This window comes from Rattus rattus, chromosome 4 (genome assembly GCF_011064425.1).
Source record: "Rattus rattus isolate New Zealand chromosome 4, Rrattus_CSIRO_v1, whole genome shotgun sequence".
Taxonomy (NCBI): Eukaryota; Metazoa; Chordata; class Mammalia; order Rodentia; family Muridae; genus Rattus; species Rattus rattus.
Genome location: NC_046157.1, coordinates 86227770 through 86251410, shown reverse-complemented (window position 1 = coordinate 86251410; position 23641 = coordinate 86227770). Strand labels below are relative to the sequence as shown.

Genomic DNA, 23641 nt, shown 5'->3' with positions numbered 1-23641 from the left:
TATGATAGAAGAAGTATATGAAGCTTGGGGCCTGAGGAGTAATACTGCCCTCTGTAACTATATTGGACTTAGACTTTGGGACTAGGCCAAAACCAGAGAGACAGTTATTCCAAAATTCAAATGAGAGGCAATGGTGGCTTGGGCCATTTCTATCAACTCCGCCCAAAGTTAAAGGGCGACATTTTGTTTCTATTTATTTATTCATTCATTCATTTATTTATTTCTATTTATTTTTTAGACAGTGTCTTGTGCCATCCAGGCTGCTGTTGGACTTGACATGTAGCTAAGGATGGCCTTGACTGTCTCCTGCTGCTAACTCCCACATACTGGGCTCACTGGCATGTACTAGTGAGTCTAATTTATGCAGTGCCGGGGATTGAACCCAGGGCTTCAGGCATGCTAAGCGAGTGCTCTACCAAGTGAGCTGTGTCCCTTGCACAGAGAGACTCACACTGAAGCGGGGGAAATCCATGCACAAACATGAGTACCTTTTGTTAAGAAGATGCTCGCCTATGTCTCCAATTGCGATGCCACTTAGTTCTGATATCCTATTGTTTCATCAATCTGTTGATTAGGAACTGTTTCTCCAGGACCAGCTGCCTCCAGAGGCCAACTATTTAGACCTGTGCTTTGCTTTCCAGAAACTCAACAGGGGATGACACACACACACACACACACACACACACACACACACACACACACAATACCCCGTAGTACCACTTACAGGAAGATAAATGGTTATAGAAACGTTATCCAGCACCCACTTACTGCTTTTACCTATCTGTGCAAGACAGGCCTTTGGGTACCATGACAACGAGGACACATTTGTTATCATTATCATGACTCGATGGTTCTTTATAACCAAATGATAACCTATAAAAATAGAGAAAATCCTATTTAGCTGTCTCAAAATATGTTGAAACGTCATTCCTTTGTTCCGTCATCCATCAGCATCAAGGATTCTGCCAGTTTGGTACCTGTCTGCATGCTAGTTCTGAAAAAGCAATGTGTGTTTCACAGTTTGCAGACATTCCTAGGACCCCAGGCTCACTGACTGGCCGACACTTATGTCCTCTTCTGTACGTTCATTGCGTCTCTTTTCTTTTCTTTTTATTATCCGCTCTGAAGAACATCAAACGGAAGCCGCGGCTCAGCTCCCAGGATGGTGCCGCTCAAACTACACGTGCTTTTCTGCCTCCTCTGCTGCCTCCCACGGGTACATCCTTTGTACTGGCAAGACCCTTCTTTTTTCGACTTCAGGCCATCAGGTAAGAAGCACCAAACTCCAAGTGACCTCAGATGTTGCATGTTTTGAAGTGTGAGGAAGCCCTTTTAAGAAGGGTCTATGAGGGGACTGGGGGGATGGCCCAGGTGATAAAGCACCCACTGTGCAAGCATCAGCTCCTGAATCTGGATCCCCATCACTGATGGGAGACGCTTTCAGTGTTATGGGGGTGGGAATAGAAACAGGAGGATCCCTGAAGCTTATTGGAAAAATCATCCCGGATGACTTAATGTGCTTCAGTTTTGGTAAGATCCTGCCTCAAAAAAGCAAAGATAGGGGATGATCAAGGAAGACATTTAATCATTGATCTCCAGTTTCTCTGATCATGTACACACATATGCATGTGCAGCTGAATATGCATGTCCATACTAACAAGTACTTACCACACACACACACACACACACACACACACACACACACCATGCTCAACTCACTTGCACACACATACTACACAGGAGCACATATATTCAGGGATATCTTTGTTATGGAAGGAGCTTCACCCTTCTGTCTTTACAACTCTAAGACAAGAATGTGGTTTTTTCCCTTCAATCTCATGCCTGCAGCATGGGCGTTGTAACACGTGGGCTGTCAGCTTGCTGTGACCATGGAAAACATGCCTTCAACACCTCCTACTCTTCCCCTCCTTCGCAACCCTAGTTTAGCTCCTGCCAGGTGTGGGAGGATACTTGCCTTAGCGTTTACAAGGCAGTCTTTAACACTGCTCCATGAAGGGATGGTTGGTCTTGTGTCTTGACAAGCAAACCCAGTGCTGCAGAGGTGGAGAGGCTTGTGAGAAGATGACAGTCTGGACTCGTGACGTCCAAAGGAACATGACTGTTTCTACTTGAGAATGAGGAGAAGCAGAGGCAAAAAGATGCCTGGAACTGCAGAATGGAATGGCCACAGCCAATTTCTCTCTTCAGTTGTGTTAAGGGAAGACTATAAGAGAATGGTTAGATAGTACCAGGAATTGTAGCCAGTGTGGGGCAGGTACATCTCGTGCCACCAAGAAGGACCTATGTTGCAAGGACATTGCTTCTGGAGCATTGTGAATACCTGCTATCTTAAAGAACTGTGATGCATATGGGTCTCAGTACTCATCCAATGGAGATAACAGCAGGAGGTGGCTTAAGAATAATGTCACTCAGTCTACACCTACAGATCTCACACGCTGACAGATGTACTCACTCCGGGTCTAGATGCTGAGTTTGTTGAGTGACTCTTTACCCCAGCATCTACAAAAGGGCTTGCATAACTCAGCATCATCGACATAGCCTTTGTCCTACTTTATATTTGGGGAAATGGACGAATCAATAGGAAAGGGGCCGGGCTTTATGTTGATATTTACACAGGTAATTGAAAAGTATTTCAGAGGTCCATTCATTCCTCAACCCTTCCCAGGAAGTGAATGCACCAGGAATACAGTGGTGACTAAAGTACTGGAGCTTGTAGTCAGAGAACCTGTGACCTATTTGTATTGTCAGGGGCTGGAAACAGGTCACACAATGGGTCAATTATCATTCGGGGTACATTTTATATTATTGACTCTTACTGGTGCAGGGTGAAATTTTAAAGACGTGGTTTTTTTATCCTGTTATCTTTAAACATCACTGGAAATCTGAGAACAGGGCCATTGATAATTCATCTCCCTTGGTCTTGTGCTAACCCAATGCTATACTCAGTCTAGCTGTTTAGAAGTGGATACATGAGTATTTTTGAAGTTATAACTAATAGTTAAAACAATAGATAATTATTATTTATAATTTTTTTGAAGGAATGCATAGAAAATACAGCTGTTCAGGTTGTAGTTTATTTAATTTGTGCGTGTGTGGGTTTGTGTTATAAGTACACGTGTCTCTGTGAGTGTCCACACCTGTATACACAGGTGGAAGCTAAAGAAAAACGTCCAGTGTTCTGTTCTATTACTTTCTACCTTAGTCCCTTGAATTTGCATTCAGGTTCAGAGTCGCTCACTGAATCTGAAATTGGGCTGACAGCCAGCAAACCCTCTGTCTACCCATAGTAGGACCGGGATTTCAGCTAAGTTTTTATGTGGTGCAGCAGATTTAAACTCAACTTTTCAAGCTTGTACAACAAGCACTCTTGCCCATCAAACCATCTCCCCATACTCTTCTTTTGGTTGTCTGAGATAGCCTTATGTAGCCCAGGCTGCCCCCTAACTCACTATGTAGTAAAGGCTGACCTTGAGTGATTTCACCTGTTGTCTCCTATTCATAGGCACTGGTGTTACAGCATGTGCTCCTGTGTCTGGAAAGCCTTACAGGTGAGGGCCAGAGATACCTCACATGTTGAGGAAGGACAATGAAACTATTAGAAAAGAAAGCATTTTTTTTTCCTAGAATGTATACCTCTCAAGACTCAGGACTATTTGACTACCAGAAATATATATTGAGCAGCATCCTATACGGTCCGAAGTTCCTATTCAAATAAAGTTGAAGAGGATTAGGAAAAGATAAATTCTGAGTCACAAACGATAGCCCAGACCAAGCTGTAGTTTTCTCTTCTTTTTCCTTATGATGCTTCCAGATGGGTGGCGAGGCGGAGGTTCAGGCTCCTGTGATGTGCAAATTGCAAAGGGCTCTACTTTTTCTGTACCCAGTGTGGTACCCGTGGTGGATAAATTCTGAGTGAACAGCCGTAAGTTATTAGAAGAGGTTCCCTTGGTTTCAGTGGAATTACGATCTCATAAGAGGCGAGATCCATTTGTGTGCTCCAGAACTCTGCTGATAGATTAGCACCTCCAAGGTAGCTAAGATTTCTCTGGGGCTCTTCCCTGAGCTGAGAGAGCCAGTGGTCTCCTCCTGGTCTAGGCCTGCCAAGGCTGCCTATGGGTGGGGACACAGATCCTCACTGGCTGCCAATCACAGGAGAGGCAGAAGGCACTGCCTACCCTGTTATTCTCTAGGCGAGCCACCTCCCCGTTACCCCAAGTCTGACTCCACAGATAACCTGAAACGGGAGCGGAAGAACCTATTTTAATTCTAAAGAAGGGCTGGAATGTTCACCAATGGGAGGGGGGAAAATCCAAACCATACCAACCAACTAAACAAACAAACAAACAAACAAACAAACATCTTTGAGGAAAGGCTCTGAATTTTGAACGGTCCCTGGAGAAGTGTGGAAGCCATGGGGGTAGATCTGCTAAACCTTTCTAAGGAACCCCCAGCCTCTGGGTAGTAAGACTTCACCAGCTCTGGAAAGAGAAGGAAGTTCTGGCAGTTGACGCCAGTTGTATACTGCAGTTGGTGTTAAGCACATAGTGAATACACTCACTCCATGTGTCTTTATCCCCGTGGCTGACCTGCAGGCTGGTTAAGAGCTTTTACGTCCCCCTTCACCAGTGAGCACCAGAGAGAAGAGTTAAACGGCTTAGGCCAGACCACCATAATTTGGTATCTGAAACAGGACCACCTGGATCCAAAACTGGGCTCCATTCTGCTTTGCCTTCTGTCTTTCTTCAAACTGCCTCCTGTCTTTGCTCTACCAGAGTGGCACACCAAGAGATTTGGGCTGTGACATAGCATGCCTTCCTCTTGAATCATCCTACTTTGAATCATTTTGATTTCGTCGAATTAGGACCAGGAGTCTGCATTCCGAAAACCTTAGGTGATGGCCTTGATGCTGACCCAAGGATCAGCTTGGTGTAGGAGGCCTTACGTATCGAAAGGCTCCTCACTGTCCGGGACTTCACCCATGAGTCAGCAGTGGAGGGTGTGATAAGATGGTTGCCAAGACTTGCTGAGCAGTGATGTGTGTTGATGCTGGTGTCACACCTCACATAGCTCTGGGTGTTTGGCAAAGCCTGCGCTGCTGCGTGATTGACTCCCACAGTTCAATCAAGTGGACACTGTGGGCCAGCTCAGTGTATCAGGAATCTGTATGTGTTGTTTATTGGAAACCAACAACTAAAATTAAGTCACGATGTGATTGCGGTCTAGAAAGGAGGCAGGCTGTAGAGATATGGAAGGGTTTGGGCTTCAGACAGGAGTGGGCAGGTCAAAGAACACGTGCAGTGGATCTGAATGGAGGACCAAAGAGGTTGGCGGTGTTTCCGCTTGGTTCCGCCCCCATTCCCACAAAATTATCTTGAGGCGGGTGTGTCAGCAGCTGTGTTTAGACTAGATGGGCCAGCTCCTGGGTAGCTGTTATCATTGTCGGCACTGTGAACTATTCCACACATACAGAATTCCTGACTCTGAAGAAGAAATGATTATGTCTGGGATCCAGATTATTCCAAATTAAAAACAAATTTGCCTCTCAGGGTTCCAGCCTGGAATTCATAAGATAAAAGAATTCTGGGGTTTGGGGTAGAACTGGACAGTTTAAGAGTGAGAGGAGGGGTTTGGGAAATGGTTATTTAGAGTCATCTTGGACCATTGTCTTTATAATGCTGTGGTGTGGACAGATGTCAGGTCCAGATGCACAAGAAGTGTCTGGTCTACAGAGTAAGTTTCAGGACAACCAGGGCTACACAGAGAAACCCTGTCTACACACACACACACACACACACACACACACACACACACACACACACACACGGAAGTGTGAGATGACGTTCATATTCAACACAGAAAACAAACAGATATAACTCACTTTTCATACACCTTGTATAGAAATAGAATTTGGAGACAAGTCTCTTTGGTGATACCCCAAGCATCTTGCCAGAAGATGCATGTCTACTCTCATACAAAGCAGGCCCTTGAGTAGGGTGAGAAATGAGAGGGTGCTGGGGAAGTGACTCGGTCAGGAATGTGCTCGTCCCACAAGTATGAGGATGCGAGTTCAGGTGGACAGCACCCATGTACAATCTGGGTGTCTGTCTCCAACCCCTAGTGCTGGGGAGGCAGAAACAGTTGAACCCATGGAGCTCATTGGCTCGTGACCCAGCAATGAACCCCAGGTTCAGTGAGATTCTGTCACCAACGAATGAGGTGGAGAGCAACTGAAGAAGACAGAAAACATAGGCTAGACCTTTGGCCTCCACAGTCACATGCAGAAATGCACATTCACACATATACACACACACACACACACACACACACACACACACACACACACACACACGAGAGGTCAGAAGCTAGGAACTTCATTGCCTTAGAATTCTAAGCACCTCGTCTTAGGTGGACTGGTGGCTGCCATGCGTTAACATGAAATCACATGAACCTATTTTTCAGTAATGTTTCATAAGCTCCAATCGGTGATGTCTGCTGTCAGCACTGGCCATTGTAAAATCCCCAAAGGAAATGGATCTTACCCTGTCGGCTGTACAGACATGATGTTCGGTTATGGGAATGAGGTAAGGCCCCACTTCTCCTTCTCTTTCAATCCTAAGGGCTTGCCCTTGCTTTCTGTCTAGCACGGGTGGTAGCGTGACCCTGCAGTCTCCTGGGGATGACTTATTGACCATTCCTGTTGCAACAGCGTTTGCTACTGTGCTATTCCTCACCCGCCTACTGTCTCCTGATCAATTTACCAGTGAATTTTATTCTTTCTCAGATTTTCCTTCCACTCAAACCACTCTTTTGTGGTTATATTCACCCACCCAGCTTTGTGAACACTTCCCTAGACCTTTCAGGGAAAGACAGGGATCTGGGCCCTGGTAATAAAATAGCGACAACACTGCATTTCCCAGACTGCATTCGACTGAGACTCTGTTCGTTTCTTTTCCCAACAGAGCACCTTCTTGCGTTTGTACTACCCAGCTCAAGATCAAGGTCCTCATGACACTGTTTGGGTCCCAAACATAGAATATTTTTGGGGTCTTAGTAAATTTCTCGGAACACCTACTTTTGTAGGCAACATTTTGCACCTCTTATATGGTAAGATTTCTGTTGGTCCTGGTGTGAAGTTATATGCCTATCTATCTGTATTTGCACATGTGTATTTGCACATGTATATATGTTAGAAACGAGTTACGAGTAGGAAGGCTGAGGTTGGTATTCTAAGATGGTAAGGGTGGGATTTCTTTTCTTTTTTTTTTTTTTAACTGTGTATGGGTGTGTCTTTACACACACAATTGTATATTTATATGGAAGCCAGAGGATAATCTGAGGTGTTATTTCTCAGAAACATAGTCCCCCCCACCCCACCCTCACCTCCTATGCTGCAGGTTCTGTCAGTAGCCTGGGGCTCACCAGTTAGGCTTTGCTAGCTCACCAGCAAGCTCCAGAGCTCAGACTCCTCAGCACTGGGCTTACAGTTATGTGCCTGACGTTTTTATACCACCACATGCAAGGCAAACATTTTCCCAGTTGAGTGATGTCCCTAGCCAGAAAGACAGGATTTCTTACAGAACTGGGCAACACTGAGAGAAGCAAGGGTACTTTACCATTACACATTCTGATTGTAATGGGATAGGACGGGGATGTGAGAGTTGCCTTAGCATCACCTTATGCCTGATCCTCAGTTTCCTTTCTTCCACCCTGTGGTGGAAGGCACGACATGGTCAGAGTAGCAAATTATCTGGTGGGACCACTGATTGCCCAATATATTTTGTGTCAGAGCCAAATAGAAAATAGATGCCGAGCCGACAGCTAACTTTCACTCATCACAAGAAGAGACCTTACTTACCTCATGCCCATCCCCCATTCCCAAAGGACCCACTTCTCTCCTACAGTCTTCAGTAGTCATCATTCACTATGTCTGCATTACACCAAGGGAGACTTCCCATTCCTAACGTCTGCTAGATCAGGTGTGAATTTGAGCCTATGCTGATTACACCTTCAAATTCATCCTTCAACGTTGTCAGCTTCGGGAATGCATTCTAAGCTTCTCTTAGGCTTTTCACAGAAACTGCTTTAGAAAGGGAAGATATCCTACAGTAGGAAATACCACTGTGCAGTGTAGAGTGACTTACAAGTCACTTCCATAGCACCCGTCATGGTCAGTCTTCATGACCTCATTTTTGTTTGCAATAATGGCATACAAATGATCATAACAATAATGAAAACAAGTTAGACATGGATGAAAGGAGGCAATGTTTTCTGGCTTTGAGCTGTTTCCTAAGCACTTTATATATAAAATCTAATTAGGCAGGAGTTTCATTGAAACTCTCCAAGATCATAATCCCTCCCTCCATTTTATAGAGGATGAATCAATCCTAAACTGGAAGAGTCTGAGGACCATACCTGAGGCTAATAACTAGCCAATGGCAAGTCTCAGGAAAAGCTCCCTCTGGTGTGTCGAGTCACGGTCCCTCCATCTTTGTCTGGACCATGATGCATCATGGGATGGGTGTCTAGTTCTCAGGCCTTGGTTCTCAGCACAATGGTCTAGATTTACTGGATGGTTAGTTTTAAAATTAGATGTTCAACGTTATTTCAGAAATCTCAAATTGGTCATAATTAGTGCCGTCCCAGAATATACCTATAGGTAGGGAAATCTCTCCCCTGTGAGCTCAGAGGCAGTGAGGTCTGATGATTGACAAGTTTATGGAGAAATTAATGGAAGCCCCTGGTTGGTGAGCATCTAGTATCTGGCTCTTAAAATGAGTGTACTAATTTGTAAAGTCATAGTTAAAACGCCACGGTTTGGGGATCTGTGCTCGGGAGATGTAAATTCAATGAACTGGCAGCATTCAAGTCAGAGGAAACACTGATGTACCTTCCCCTATTGCCTAGGTTCTCTGACAGCTCCTGCAAGCTGGAATTTTCCTTTGAGGACTGGAGAAAAATACCCACTCATTATCTTTTCTCACGGTCTTGGAGCCTTCAGGTAACACTTGGGAGACAAGACAGTGTCAGTTCTAAGCTGTCACTGACTAGAACCATGTCTTAAAAAAAAATCAGATTCTAGAATGTAGTGTTGGCCCATGTAGGACATTTGAGGTTCCCTAAGAATGGACTGTGGCACTGCTGGGAAGTTGGGGAGTGTCTACACTAAAAAGCATTGTCTTCGACACTGTAACTATAGTCTGGAAAATTATCTGATTTCTGCTGCACTAATGGTTGGCAAATGGGGATTCGAGAACCAGATCTAGCCAGCACCCGGTCAGTTTCCATATTATCAGTGACTATAACAGCAGAGTTGAGATGTTGTCTTTCTCAGAGAGCTGCAGATGGGCGGGTCTTTGAGTCTCTGCAGTAGACCACATCCCTTCCTGTGCCTTCTGCAGTAGGTGTCAGTTCCTAGACAACCCTTTTGTTTTCCTCCATTGACCATGGAATACGTGGTGGGAGAAAGAGGTAGGGAATGGCTATGTGGAGTGAGTGTGTGTTGTGGTTTGCCCTGGAGTTATCTGTATTTTGAGCACACAGTCATTTAGCTTCCTCTCACAGTTTGATCATTTCCTGTAACGCTAATCAAGTAGTCACACGCTGCTGTAAATAGGTGCAAGGCAATGAAGGTACCTGCACTCACTCGCCCTCAGTGAGGACCACCTTTCATAGATAAAGAGAAGGCTCAAGGGCTGGACGCAGGACAAGCAGCTAGGAAGTGGCAGAGCTTGGCCTACCTTCCTATATACTGCTTCCGTACATGCATCACCTTGTCAGAACTTTATTATCTGGAGATGTGGAGATGGCTCAGTGATTATAGAAGCACTCACTCTGAAAGAGAACCCACACTCATATCCCAGCAGCCATCTCAGGTAGCTCTCAACTACCTGTGATTCTAGCTTCATGGGCTACAGTGCCCTCTACTGGCCTCCACAGGTACCTCCACACACATGCACATACACGTATACACAGAAATAAAACATTTTAAATCTTAAAAAAGAAACCCTTGCCTCCTGTATACTAAGTGTAAGCCTTTGTTTTTAGCTCTATTTTATAAGAAATAACAAAATTGAATGACTAAAAATCATGTAGCTAAGATGTGAGAAAGATTTAAAAAAAAAAAAAAAACTTAAGTTCAAATTGCTTTACCAGAGTTGGGACCCTAGATCATGAGAACGGCAATCAGGTCCTTTCCTGGCACTTCCTATGGTCCTCTATTATAAAAAAGTGTATGAAAGGGAAGTCAATAGGTAAGAAGAAATGGAGCTGAGGAAGATAGGTGAGGAATAGAGAAGAATAGATAAACCTCTCTCTCTCTCTCTCTCTCTCTCTCTCTGTGTGTGTGTGTGTGTGTGTGTTTGAGTGTGTGTGTATGTGCGCGTGCATGCATGTGCATGTGCATAGATGGATCTGCATCAACTCTCAAAAATCACGATTTGTCATCACTGTAACATTAACTCAGCTTCTTTATTCATAGTCACTCTTTCGTTAACTTAGGATTCTTGACAGTTTAGACCGGATAACTGCTTGCTTTAGAGGCCCTATCTGCTGTACTGTAGGATGCATAGCAGTATCATATCTAGTCATTAGATGCCAGATGCCTCCTAAGGGGTAAGCTCTCTGAAGATGAGAGCTCTCCAGTGTGCTAGTGCAGGGCATAATGGGCTCCGTGTTCCCCATTTCTTTACTGGGCTTAGGTTTATAATCGTGGTGGGTAGTTGTGATGTTTTCTGCATTTTGATTTTCAGGACAGTTTATTCTGCTATTGGCGCTGCTTTGGCATCCTATGGGTTTATAGTGGCCACTGTGGAGCATAGGTATGTTTCCATGTATGTCAACTACAAACAAACAAACAAACAAACAAAAAAACAATGTGAAACCCATGTTAACATCCCTCACTAAACCTGTAGCTCTTCTTCTGTAAGCTCGCAAAAGCCATGGGTGGAATTTTAAATGATGGGAACAAAAGACAATGAACCTCATTGTCGAGACCTTTAAAATAGTTCATGTTCTGAGACCGATGAAGTTCTGCGTGGACTAAGCTGCAAGTGTTCAGACACACTATCTCAGTTCTTTAGTGTCATTCTGTTTCCGTTTCTCCTCTTTGGGTGCCTGGGTGCTGCAGCACACCAGCTCGGAGAAGCCAGGAAGTCTGGAATAGGTGGGGTTTGAGGCCTCTTCCCTCTGGGGCACCACTGTCTACCAGGCTTGGACCAGGAAGAGTGAAGGAGGGCTGAGGAGTTGGGGAGGGAGAAGACCTTCTCCAAGAATTGTAGTGTTACAGCCCTTTTGGATGAAGGGCGTCTCAGATGATCTTAGCCTGTTCTTATTTCTTTACTAGGGGCAGGTTTGAACACATACCCTTTATTCAGGGGTGAACCAAGGGTTATATAGTTTTTCCAGGGTGGAAGAAGGTCCTTGGCTGAAAGCTAAGGTACTGAGATGCCTCCTTATCATGGCGAGGCCTTCCAGGTGCTCTGTCTGCTATGTGACTGAATACGTACGACCACCTTGTTGGGCATCTCCTGATTAGGTGCTCTGAGGCAGGCATGGAAACAGGGAGGTCGTTAATCCTGCCAGTCTCAGGATGAGATTATAATATCAAATGTTGAGATTTCCAAGGTTTGGACATTCTCAACCTTGTCTATTCCATGACAATACCTCTGGTGGCACGATCCAGGTACCCTACGTTTTAGAATTTGTAACAATCCTATGAGGTACTTATTTTATTCATTTCACACGGGATAAAAATGAAGATACGAAGATAATCTGCCCAAAGTCAGACAGCTATTAGGTGGCAATGCAGGAATGTGATTTTAGAGAGCTGTTGTGTTGTGTTCCATTCTGTTCTGTATTATTTCCACGGGACATGGGATTGGAAATGACACTGTACGTATTAGGCAAATAGTTTATCCTGAGCCGGGTCCCCAATCCATGAGAATGGCTCTTGAACATGGTCCCAGTGTTGCCTCCTGGGATTGGATAAATGGAAGGACTATTTGCAAGTCACTTGACAGTGGACAGATTAATGGTTTCCACGTACCCTCCTTGGGGTCCTCTTTTATTTGTGGGGGGAAAGTAGAGTGGAAGAGGAAAGGGAAGTCAACAGATGAGAGGAAAATATAATCAAGGGTGGCACTGGGGAGACAGTCCAGGGGGAATGGGCTGTAATTGAGTCTGTGTGTGTCGTAGAGACGAATCTGCATCTGCAACTTACTATTTTGAAGACCAGGCGGCTGCGAAAATGGAAAACAGGTCTTGGTTGTACCTGAAAAAGATAAGACAAGAAGAGTCGGAAAGAGTTCGGAAAGAGCAGGTATATTTCAGTGAGAGAAGGGGCATGGCGGCCTTCGCGCACAAAGAAAAGGACGGCTTTGTTAAAACCATTAGCTCTTCTGCTTATCCCTAAGTTCTGTCAGAAGACTCTTGAGTGCTGAAAATTCCTTTTGATGAGGGGTCTGTTTCACAGAATTACTCTTGGAAATGACAGTGGTATTGAGAAATCTCTTCTGTTAAAGTGTCCAGTTTTTTGAATCTCAGCGCCAATAGAAAATAGATGAACATGCTTTCTTTTTTTCTTCTCTGATTTAGTCTTTTCCCTTTCTCCACTCCTCATGGTCCCTCTTCTACTTCCCCTCTCTGCAAGATCCACTCCTCCTCCATTTCTCGTCAGAAAAGAGCAGGCCTCCCAGGGACATAAAATAAACACCACGGAAACAAGTTACAATAAGACAACTAGGCACGGACCCTCAAGTTATTTACTTTAACATGGTAACGTGGACAAGGCAAGCCAGTGGGAGGAAAAGATTCTCATGAGCCGGCAAAGGAGTCAGAGACATGCCCACTCCCACAAAAACATCACACTAACAACTGTAACACACATACAAATGTATATACATGTTATAGTTGTATATGTGTGTGCATATATTTATATATATATATATAGAGAGAGAGAGAGAGAAAGAGAGAGACATATTTATATGTATGTTATGGTTGTACATGTGTATATACATATATATGTATATATACACATATATGTATACTATACCTATACATGTATATATGTATATATACACATATATGTATACTATACCTATACATGCATGTTATGGTTGTTAGCTTGATATATATATATATATATATACATATACATGCATATATGCATACAGTTTTAACTTGATTATATATACATACACACACACGCATATATATATTCTTATATATATACGCATATATTATATATATATATATATAATATTCTTCAGGGATTCCTGAGCTCCAATTTGAGCTCTCTGTTCTCCTAATGTTTGGCTGTGGGTCTCTGCATCTGCTCCCATCAGCTGCAAGATGAAGCCTCTCTGATGACGATTGCGCTATGCACAGGATGAATAGATGTCCAACCCTAGAAGCTTTATTAAAGGGATTTTGGAGCAATAACATGCAATGGTCTTTAATGTACAGGTCTTGCGCAGGTATCGTGATATACACCTTTGATCCCAGAACTCGGGAAGCAGAAGCAGGCAGACTTCTGTGAGTGTGAGACCATCTTGGTGTAAATAGTGAGTTCAAGGAAATTCAGAGCAACTTAATGAGACGGTGTCCCCTCCCTTTCTCAAAGAAGTGTATAGGCCTTAAAATCCACTCATCTGTGGGTGTTGGCTCCATTACTTGGTAGTGGGAAGACCCTGGTCAAGCGAATATTGCACTGTGATGTATTACCCAATAGTAAATAACAGTATCTGTCTTTTGTGGTCATTGAGATGATTACTTGAGATAAAGTATATCAGTTACTTCTTTATCTTAGGTTTGATAGATGTGGCATAGTAGTTAGACCCACACACATTTCACTGAAGTAGGCTACTGTGCCACTAGGAAATCTTCCTTTCCAAAGGGAATGTAGACCCAGGGAAGCTCCTCCCCTGAGGTTACATAGGCAGGAGGCATTTATTTCTCAAAAGACTGTTTTGCAGCTTAAGGGATGTTGGCTTTTGAGCCAACACACACACACACACACACACACACACACACACACACACACACACACACACAATTGATCCTAATAAATTTACTGGTTCACCAAGCTAGGCTTGGAAATTAGCTGGAATAATTTCTTTGGTCTGCTGGCATTTTCTCTGGGATAGATAGACTTTGTTCATATTGTCCCCACCATTACCATGCAATAAATAGAAGTTTAAAGAATTCACATGGTGGGTAAACCAGAGCTGAGCTGAGCCTAGCTGTAGCTGGTGCCCAAGCTGGAACCCTCCGTCACAACACTACCTTGTATTTTCTTCACTTTTTGATGAGATGTTTGCAGTGTGTAACTAACCATTTCTCCCATAGGCAACTCTACACAAACGTTAAGGTGTTACAGTAGCTTACATTTTCCTTCTAATTATTGTATTAGGTTCGGCAGAGAGCAAAAGAATGTTCCAAGGCTCTCAGTGCAATTCTTGACATTGAACATGGAAACCCAAAAGAGAATGTACTAGGTTTACCTTTTGATATGAAACAGCTGAAGGTGAGTTTTAACAGAGCTCTTTCTTCCTTGGACTGTGTTTCTGTATAATTTTTTTTTAGCTTCTTTTCTGCTGTATTGCAAGGTACATGATAAAAGGCTTTGTGGTAGATGGCTTTGACTGTCAACCTGACAAAATTTAGAATCACCTAGGAAGAGAATCTCAATGGTCTACATCGGGATGTTCTGTGGTTATGCTTGTAGTGGATTGCCTTAAGGTAATTGATGGGGTAAGACCCAACCCACTGTGGGCAGCACTAATCCTTAGGCAGGAGGTCCTGAATAGCTGAGCACAAGCCAAACAAGCTACCAGTCAGGTAAATCATGCATATATTAACTTCTCTCTCTGCCATTGATTGTTGATGCACTATGACTAGCTGTTTTAATAACCTGCCATCTTGACTTTCATGCCACCATGGACTATGAACATGGAATTATGAGCTCAAATAAACCCTCTCCCATCTACTTTGACTTCTTATTCCACGATATTTTATCAGAGCAAGAGAAATAAAACTGAACTAGAATGGACACACACACACACACACACACACACACACACAAACACGTTCACAATCACGCAAAGCAGTCAGCAGTGAGACCTGCACCAGGTTGAATTGTATGTAAGTAAAAACTGCCCATGTGAGCTGAAAACAACAATTTCATGGCTTAACTTCATGCATTCAAGGGAGGTATAGTTTATTGAATAATGATGGCATCATTTTAAGCTTCCTCTTGAAAGAGTTGGCCAAATGCTTTGAATGACGTGGGGGGCGTTGTAAGTGTGTTTGTAACTGTGTTTGTAAGTGTGAATGGCTTGAGTCAAGGGTTAGAAAGCACAGTGCAGAGGGAACTAGAAGTAGTTTGACTTGAGGATAAATGATGGTTTCTTCTCTAGATACAACCGAGAGGTGATGCTCAACAAGACACCTTCTTCTGTATATATTCCTTTAGCCTGGCACAAATACTTTCTTTTCACTTCACTAACCCTCAATTCAATCATCACCTCCTCTGAGAAGACCCCCAGGCTTTTGCAGAGCCTTGGTTGGCTATCATCTTACCATAGTGCTCCTTGGTCTCGGGGTGTTATGCTGTGTGCATTGAATATCAAAAATCGCTATCATTTTCTTCCACAATAAACTGTGAGCTCACCAAAAATGAGACTACAGTGTCTGATAAGACAGATATTCAAGAAATATGCTTAGAATAAATGACCTGATAATCATGGGAGAAAGTGAGACAGAACTCAGCAAGGGGGCTTAGAATCAGAGAGGGTGAGTTTTGGGTGTAGGTAATAAAGGCCAATAAGTTCATCTCTGAGTGTGTGTGTGTGTGTGTGTGTGTGTGTGAGAGAGAGAGAGAGAGAGAGAGGAGAGAGAGAGAGAGAGAGAGAGAGAGAGAGAGAGAGAGAGATTTTTGATGCACACATGCATCCTATGTTATAAGTCATCAAGGTATTTACCCAGACTTGTGAAGTGAATAATAATGGTACATTATTTTCAGAATTATTTAATGTACTGTTCTAATGCCAGGTGAGATGGTAACTCGCTCTCCTGCCTTTTTACCCAGGATTCTATCGATGAGACTAAAATAGCTATGATGGGGCATTCTTTTGGAGGAGCAACAGTTTTTCAAGCCCTAAGTGAAGACCAGAGATTCAGGTAAGGGAATAAGACAAAGCAAAAGAACTGAAGACGACTGGGAGAGAGGGCACGGGTAACAGTCAACCGGTTTTCTGAAATTCCAGTGATTAAGGGATCTTTTGGGTTTATAAATCCTACTGTCTTTTATATCTGTTGGTTTCATTTTACATATGTGAACATTTTGCCTGCTTCTATGTATGTGCGCCATTGTGCGTGCTTTCTGCTGGAAGAGGTCAGAAGAGAGCATCAATGCTCTGTCACTATACTTACAGAGAGCTGTGGGCTGTCATGTGGATGTTGGGAATTCAACCCATACCCTTGCCCAGAGAGATGATGGTTCTAAACCATCTCTCCGTCTCACGCCTTGCTACTGTTCTTTGCTCCAGCAAGTTTATAGATTTTCCTAGGCAGAAACCACTTACTTGTCCTACTACTAAAACCTTTCCCTTGCTATGGTGATAGAGCGGCAATATCCATGGATGCACAAGCATCTCTGGAGTAGGACACAGAGCCCTCTGGGTGTATACCCTGGACTACTAGAGTCACACGGTGAGGTATGTTCAGCTTCTTGAGATGCCTCCACATTGATTTCCAAAGTGCCTGCAGCAGTTCATACCCCTACCAACAGTGAACAAGGCTGCCCCTTTCCCCAGCCTCTGCTGGCGTTGGTTGAGTCTCACTGGGTGAAATGCTCTCCCAACATAATTCTAATCTGCATTTTCCATAATGGCTAAAGATGTTGAATACCTTTAAAAGTACTTATTAGCCTTTATTTTTCCTATCAAGAACTCTTGGTTTGGTACATTTTGGCCCATTCATATCTCGTTTTTTGTTTTTTGGGTTGTTTTCTTGTTATTTAGTTATTTTGAGTTCTTTGTATAGATCATGTATATGTCTCTCTCAAATGTGGATCTTAGCACGATTGGAGTGAATGTGTGCAGAGGCCAGGAAACTAGAAAGGGTCTCCTGAGCAGCGAAGCAGAGGCTCTGCGGGAGAGGAGTGGGGAGCATAATAGAACCTGAGATATTTAGGGTTTAAATGGAGATGTGCGGAGTGGAGAGAGGGTCATCTCAAACTATTCATGAGCACACATTGGGAATCCTGCTACATAGTAAGCTAATTTTTATAAAGATATTTAAAGATTTATTTTATGTGAGTACACTGTAGCTGTCTTCAGACACACCAGAAGAGGGCATCAGATACCATTACAGATGGTTGTGAGCCACCATGTGGTTGCTGGGAATTGAACTCAGGACCTCTGGAAGAGCAGTTAGGGCTCTTAACCACTGAGCCATCTCTCCAGCCCATAAGCCAATTTTAAAAGCAGTTTTCCCACCCGTACTTGCCCATCCTCCATTGTCCTTATTTATCTGTAAAGGATTTAACCTTTTCACTTGTAATTTGATCTTTATGTCTTTTCTGTGATGTGTGTATGATAATGTCACCATTTTTACAATCTTCCCTAAGAATTTTTCTTTTTTAATTTTAGCTTTTAGCTTTTCTTTTCTTTCATCTCTCAGGTGAGGCTAGATCCCAAATCACAGATTTATTTGGGCAAAAGGCAGACAGAAGCCCAGTTTTCTAACATAGAAACATTTTCTTTCTTGAATGACTCATCCTAGTCTCACATAGAATGGTCTGTCTAGAGGCTGGGCTGGACCATTTGAGATGTTTCCATTCAATATAAGGACATTCTCTGCTGTCATGCACTTCACTTATGCATGAATTTTCAGTGTGTCTAGGGAATACAGGACCAGACTCAGTGGGAAGAGGAAAATTTGATTTTTAATTTTTAATTTTTTTATTATTTTTAATCATGTGAATGTGCATCTCTGTGTCTGTCTCGTGTGTGTGTGTGTGTGTGTGTGTGTGTGTGTGTGTGTGTGACCAAGGAGGCTCAAGGTCTCAGAGCTCCCCGAAATAGAGCTACAGGTAGTTGTGAGCCACCTAGTATGGTCCTCTGCAAGAACACCAAAGACTCAAGCACTGAGCCATTGCTCCAGTCTCCAAAATCATATTTTCACATGGTATGCTTCATATTTTGCCCTGTAAATATAATCCTATGTTTATCATGTTACTCTGAAATAGGTGTAACAAATACACTGTGAGGCACCCAAGACTCTGGAAAGAAGTTGAAGAGATTAATCAGCAGTTAGGAGCACATACTGTTATTCAGTATCCAACACCATGTCAGGCATCTTATAGCCACCTATAACTCTAGCTCCAAGAGATACAGCATTCCTTGCTGGCCTCTCTGGGAATCCTCACATACCACCCTACCACACACACATACACACACACACACACAGAGTCTTGAAACACATAAGAAATAGGAAAAATTCACTGTTTATCAGTTTTGAGGAAATCACAACTTATCTAAATATGTTTTGAAAACAACGTGACAAAACGAATATGAAAAAACTTTAAGGATATAGCTTTCTTTATGTTATGATTCCTAAGGAATGTAATCATGTGATTCCAGTTCAGCTGTGTTACGACACTGATTGTAGCTTCCCCGGTATCCTTACATTAAGGTGGTGTGAAGGGAAGGCCTCTGCTGCCTAGCCTGTAACCCAACATTCTCTGTCATTGTCAATGTCTGCAGATGTGGGATTGCTCTTGATCCGTGGATGTTTCCGGTGAGTGAGGAGCTGTACTCCAGAGTTCCTCAGCCTCTCTTCTTTATCAACTCTGCCGAATTCCAGACTCCAAAGGACATTGCAAAAATGAAAAACTTCTACCAGCCTGACAAGGAAAGGAAAATGATTACGATCAAGTGAGTGCTCCATGGCCTGGAGGGCAATTTAGGACCTGAAACATCTGGAAGCCATTGCAGAATGGCTCTACCCTTTGTGAGATTTTTAATACATAGAATGTAGTCTGTCTTCAGTACTCTTAAGCTTGCTTTGTTTTCTTGCGAATCAAGAAGCTTTAATTATTTAAAAAAAAGTTATAAGTAAACATTTTAGGTCGTTGTACAATGTTACAAAACGAAAATAACCTCAACAGTACAATGAAATACATTTATTGTGGTACTTATTATTTTGGGGGCATGCTACACCCTCTCGTTGCCTTTAAATCTCTAACAGGGGTTTCTACCCCATTTCAGATCATTTTTTCCCAAATAAAAGACACAGAGACCTTTTAGATTTATAATAAGCCTTAAAGAACCAGAGAGAGCTGGGGAGATATCAACCCTCTATGCTATTTTATCTACTTCCCTGTTAGAATCCCCAAGATATTTTTTACCATGTTCCATCCGTGTTGCTCCTGCTCAGGTCAGCCCTCATAGTCATGCATTCAAGATCCAACTACTCCATGGTGACTTCCTCCTACTCTCTTCCTCCTTTGTGATTACCATGGTTACCACCTGAGATCTGAAGACCAGGGAACCTTTGCTCAGCCCAGGCTGTAGGCATCTCTGTTAACCAATCAGGGATTTTATCTACTTCCTAGTCTAACTGCATCCCTTTTCCCCCATTTCCCTGAATTAAGGAGGTTCTAAAGAGCAGAAAGAGGAGTTCTATTATTACTTGAGAGTCTTTGGAATATTTATTTTCATTTCCATGTGCATGCATGAGTAGGCATTTGCTGGCAGAGACCAGAAAAGTTCACATGTACATATATACATATACATATGTATGTATACACACACATGATTTATAAATATCTTTCTCTCTTAGGGGCTCAGTGCACCAGAATTTTGCTGACGGGACTTTTGTAACTGGCAAAATAATTGGAAACAAGCTGTCACTGAAAGGAGACATAGACTCCAGAGTCGCCATAGACCTCACCAACAAGGCTTCCTTGGCTTTCTTACAAAAACATTTAGGTAAGAAACGGCACATTCTTCTGTGACTCAAGCTGCTGGGCTCTCAGGACAACGCCATTTTATATTCGCTTGGCATAGAAAGTCATTTCATAAGTACTCAGCACAGTCTTATTGCAGCTGTTCCCACTTGGTTTTTGGTAGAGGAAGCAGTGAATTAATTTGAAACATTTCAAAAAGTGAATTATGTCGCATTGCATTGTTTAATATGTTTATGTATGTGCATATTGCACATCATATACATGTACTTGTTGAAGTCCTTCTACGGATCCTAGAGTATTAAGTACCCTGTAGAGATACGTACAGCACTTGCTTGTCTGCTTTGCAGGCTCTGTGCTTGCATATGCAACCTGTCCCCTAGGAATTCTGTCATCACTGTCATGATTCTGTAATTTGTGACTCTATGGTGCCACCTAGTGGCACTCAACTGTTTAATATTATTAACAGGTTTTTTTGTTTGTTTGTTTGTTTTGTTTTGTTTTGTTTTTATAGGACTTCATAAAGACTTTGATCAGTGGGACTGTCTGGTGGAGGGAGAGAATGAGAACCTCATCCCGGGGTCACCCTTTGATGTAGTCACCCAGTCCCCGGCTCTGCAGAGCTCTCCCAGATCACACAACCAGAATTAGAAGAGCTTGTTACACAGTTGCCTTTTAAAATCAGAGTGACGTTGAAAGAAAGAGAGAGAGAGAGAGAGAGAGAGAGAGAGAGAGAGAGAGAGAGAGAAAGAGAGAGAGAGAGATGTCATATTTGGTAAATGTATACTGTACTATAAGATGGTGATGAATGCCTGGCCTAAGATTCCCCCCTCCCCCCCAAAAAAAATGTAAGGAAAATAAAATAGAGAACACAAAAAAATAATTGTTGGTCTAAATTGTAATTTTACAAAGCTGGTCCTTTACGTGTCAAGTGAAAAGCTACTTTTATATTACATTTACACTAAAGTCTCTTGTGGGAACGATGCCAGAGAAAACACATTGTAAATGATGTCAGATCAGCAAACTAAACAATAAGACTAGATTGTCCTGTCTTTGGCTCTCTGCTCTGAGCAGCAGAGTTCAGTCTGAGCAGCGAGAGCTTGTGTGGAATCCGTTCGCCTTTCTCTACCACCTTTGGCTGAGGTAAGAGGCATACACTGATCTGATCACAAACCCATCATCCTAAAGCAGGATCTGTGAGGTTGTCCTGTTTCAACTGATGATGAAAGGGTATGTGGACGAGGTTTCTAGAATGTCTGGTAGAGGGGCAATAGAGTGAATGTTGGTACTTTAGGTTTTTAATCTCTGGTGCGTTCTGTTTATTAAATGAAGGTGCTGTGAGTAGGCAGGTCAGGGGTCCACGCTCAGACACATGACGTATTAACCCAAAGGCTGCGAAGGAAATGTTCATAATTCTCAGCCAAATTTGGATGTTTTATTTATATGGCCTTGTCAGGCCTGGTGGTGCACACCTTTATCCTAGCACTCAAGAGGCAAAGACAGGCTGATCTCTGAGTTCGAGGCCAGCCTGGTCTACGGAGTGAGTTATAAGACAACCAGGGATACACAGAAAAACCTGACTTGAAAAAAAGCTATGTGAGGTGACATTGTAAGATTAACAGCTAAGTGGAAGTTTAAAAGGGGTCTTATAACATCTGTATGTACTATGTGTGCACACATGGGGAGATGCATGTATGTATTCATATGTGCATGTGGTGCACATGTCATCGCACACATGTGGAGGTTAGATGACATCCTTCCACCCTGGGTCAGATCGTCTTGGTTCTTCTGTGCTGCATATACCAGGTTAACTGGCCCTCGAACTACCAGGGATTTTCCCGTCTCTGCCACCTATCCCGCTGAAGAGCACTGGTATTTTAGACAAGTCCCCCTGCCCCTGACTTTACCTTAAAACTACAGGTTCAGATTCATACCCTCACCCTTGCTTAGTAGTGCTGCTCCTACTAATTCATCTCCCCCAGCCTTTCCAAGGCATATACATATGTATACATCTGAGAACTGGATAGGAAAGGAGTGTGTTTGCTGAGGGCTGCAGGAATGTAGACTGTCCATTGGTTAGGTACTGGTGTACTGTTCTGTTGCATCGCCAGAGTCTCCAGAGTGTGGCTTGGCTTGGCCAGTGTGAACAAGGGTTGTCAGTTTTAAGGCTTGACCCTTCTCATGCCCGGTTAGTGGGTAACTGTGTTCTAATTTACCACCACTTAGTGCACAGTCACTCAAACCAAGAAGGCGGACATCTCCTTTCCAGTTACCATTTGTAGTCTTTAAATAGGTGAAATTCCTTCACACGAAACTGAAAGCTTTTCTAATTGGCCACGGTGCAACTTCTTTCCCTCTAACACTCCGCCATATCAGCCAAACTGTCTATTGCAAAATATCCCAAAGACAATCGAGGTTTTTCAATTATTACTCTGTAAGAATTCTTCTCTGTCTCAATGAGTCTGTGTCTGTGTGTCTGTGTATGTCTGTGTGTGTGTCATTGTCTATGTATGAGAGTGAATGTGTGTCAGTGTGTGTGTGTGTGTGTGTGTGTGTGTGTGTGTGAGAGAGAGAGAGAGAGAGAGAGTGTTTGTGTCAGAGTGGGTGCTTGTGTCTCCATGTGTCTGTGTATGTCAGAGTGTGTGTTGGTGTATGTGTGTGTGTGCACACGCATGGATACTAGTGTGCCTGCCACTTCTCGTGCAGGTGCAGCTGTAGGCCAGAAAAGGACAGTGTGTTTCCTGCAACTAGAGTTACAGATGGTAATGAGCTGTCTTGCATGGGTGCCTGGAACTGAACTCTGGTCCATTTCAAAAGCAGCAGGCACTCTTTTAACTGCTGAGACATCTCCCCAGTGTCTTCCATACTTTTTAATGCAACTTCTCCATTTTCCACATACTGAAATAGTACCCACGTTTTGTTATGTTTTTAAAACAAGCTTTCATTGTGTAACCCCTGTTAGCCTGGAGCTCACCGTGTAGACCAGGGTGGCTTAGAACTCTGAGATCTGCCTGCCTCTGCTCCATGCGTGCTGGGTGTAAAGACACCACCATGCTCAGCAAACACTCAATGTTCAGTGAGTAATTCTCAATTCACTGTTTCCATGGGACTGCAGGGGCTGATATTTCTATATTTATCCACAGACGCTTAGCCTATTCACACTGGGCATACCTTGTAATTTTAAAAATGATTATGTGTGGTAGCTGAAATGATGTTTTATTTAGTAATACTTTTATAGTTTGGATGCTCAAAGGAGAAAAATGAAAAACATCCAGTGGGCTACAATTCAGCAAGTAAACTAGCACACTGGGCATTTCTCATAGGAAAAGAGAGAAGCACTCCATGAAAGCATTCCACGTTTAAAGTGCTTTTCATGTTGTAACCTGACCACCTGAATCCCATCCCCCGGACCCAGGTAGTGTATGGAGAGTCAGCTATTGAAAGTTGTTCATTGGTCTGCACATGTGTTTTGGCACGCATACATCCACATACATATCTACTTCTACACACACACACGCACGCACGCATGCACGCACGCACGCACGCACGCACGCACACACACGCACACAGACCCCAAATGAAATGAAATCTTAAAAGTTCCAGCTGAGTGACTCACAGGTAAAAGCTATTTTCATTTTATTTTGATGGGGTCTC

General features: G+C 43.1%; 1 protein-coding gene across 1 annotated transcript; it reads left to right on the top strand.

Moving 5' to 3' along the window:
* The first annotated feature begins 1132 nt into the window (after positions 1–1132).
* Positions 1133–20859, top strand: Pla2g7 (phospholipase A2 group VII). Its single transcript, XM_032900699.1, has 11 exons — positions 1133–1268; positions 6481–6602; positions 6981–7125; positions 8926–9019; positions 10770–10838; positions 12214–12337; positions 14429–14542; positions 16106–16197; positions 18786–18956; positions 19864–20012; positions 20502–20859. Exons 1-11 carry the CDS (start codon positions 1163–1165, stop codon positions 20636–20638), a joined length of 1323 nt encoding a protein of 440 aa, XP_032756590.1. The 5' UTR covers positions 1133–1162; the 3' UTR covers positions 20639–20859.
* The last annotated feature ends 2782 nt before the right edge of the window (positions 20860–23641 follow it).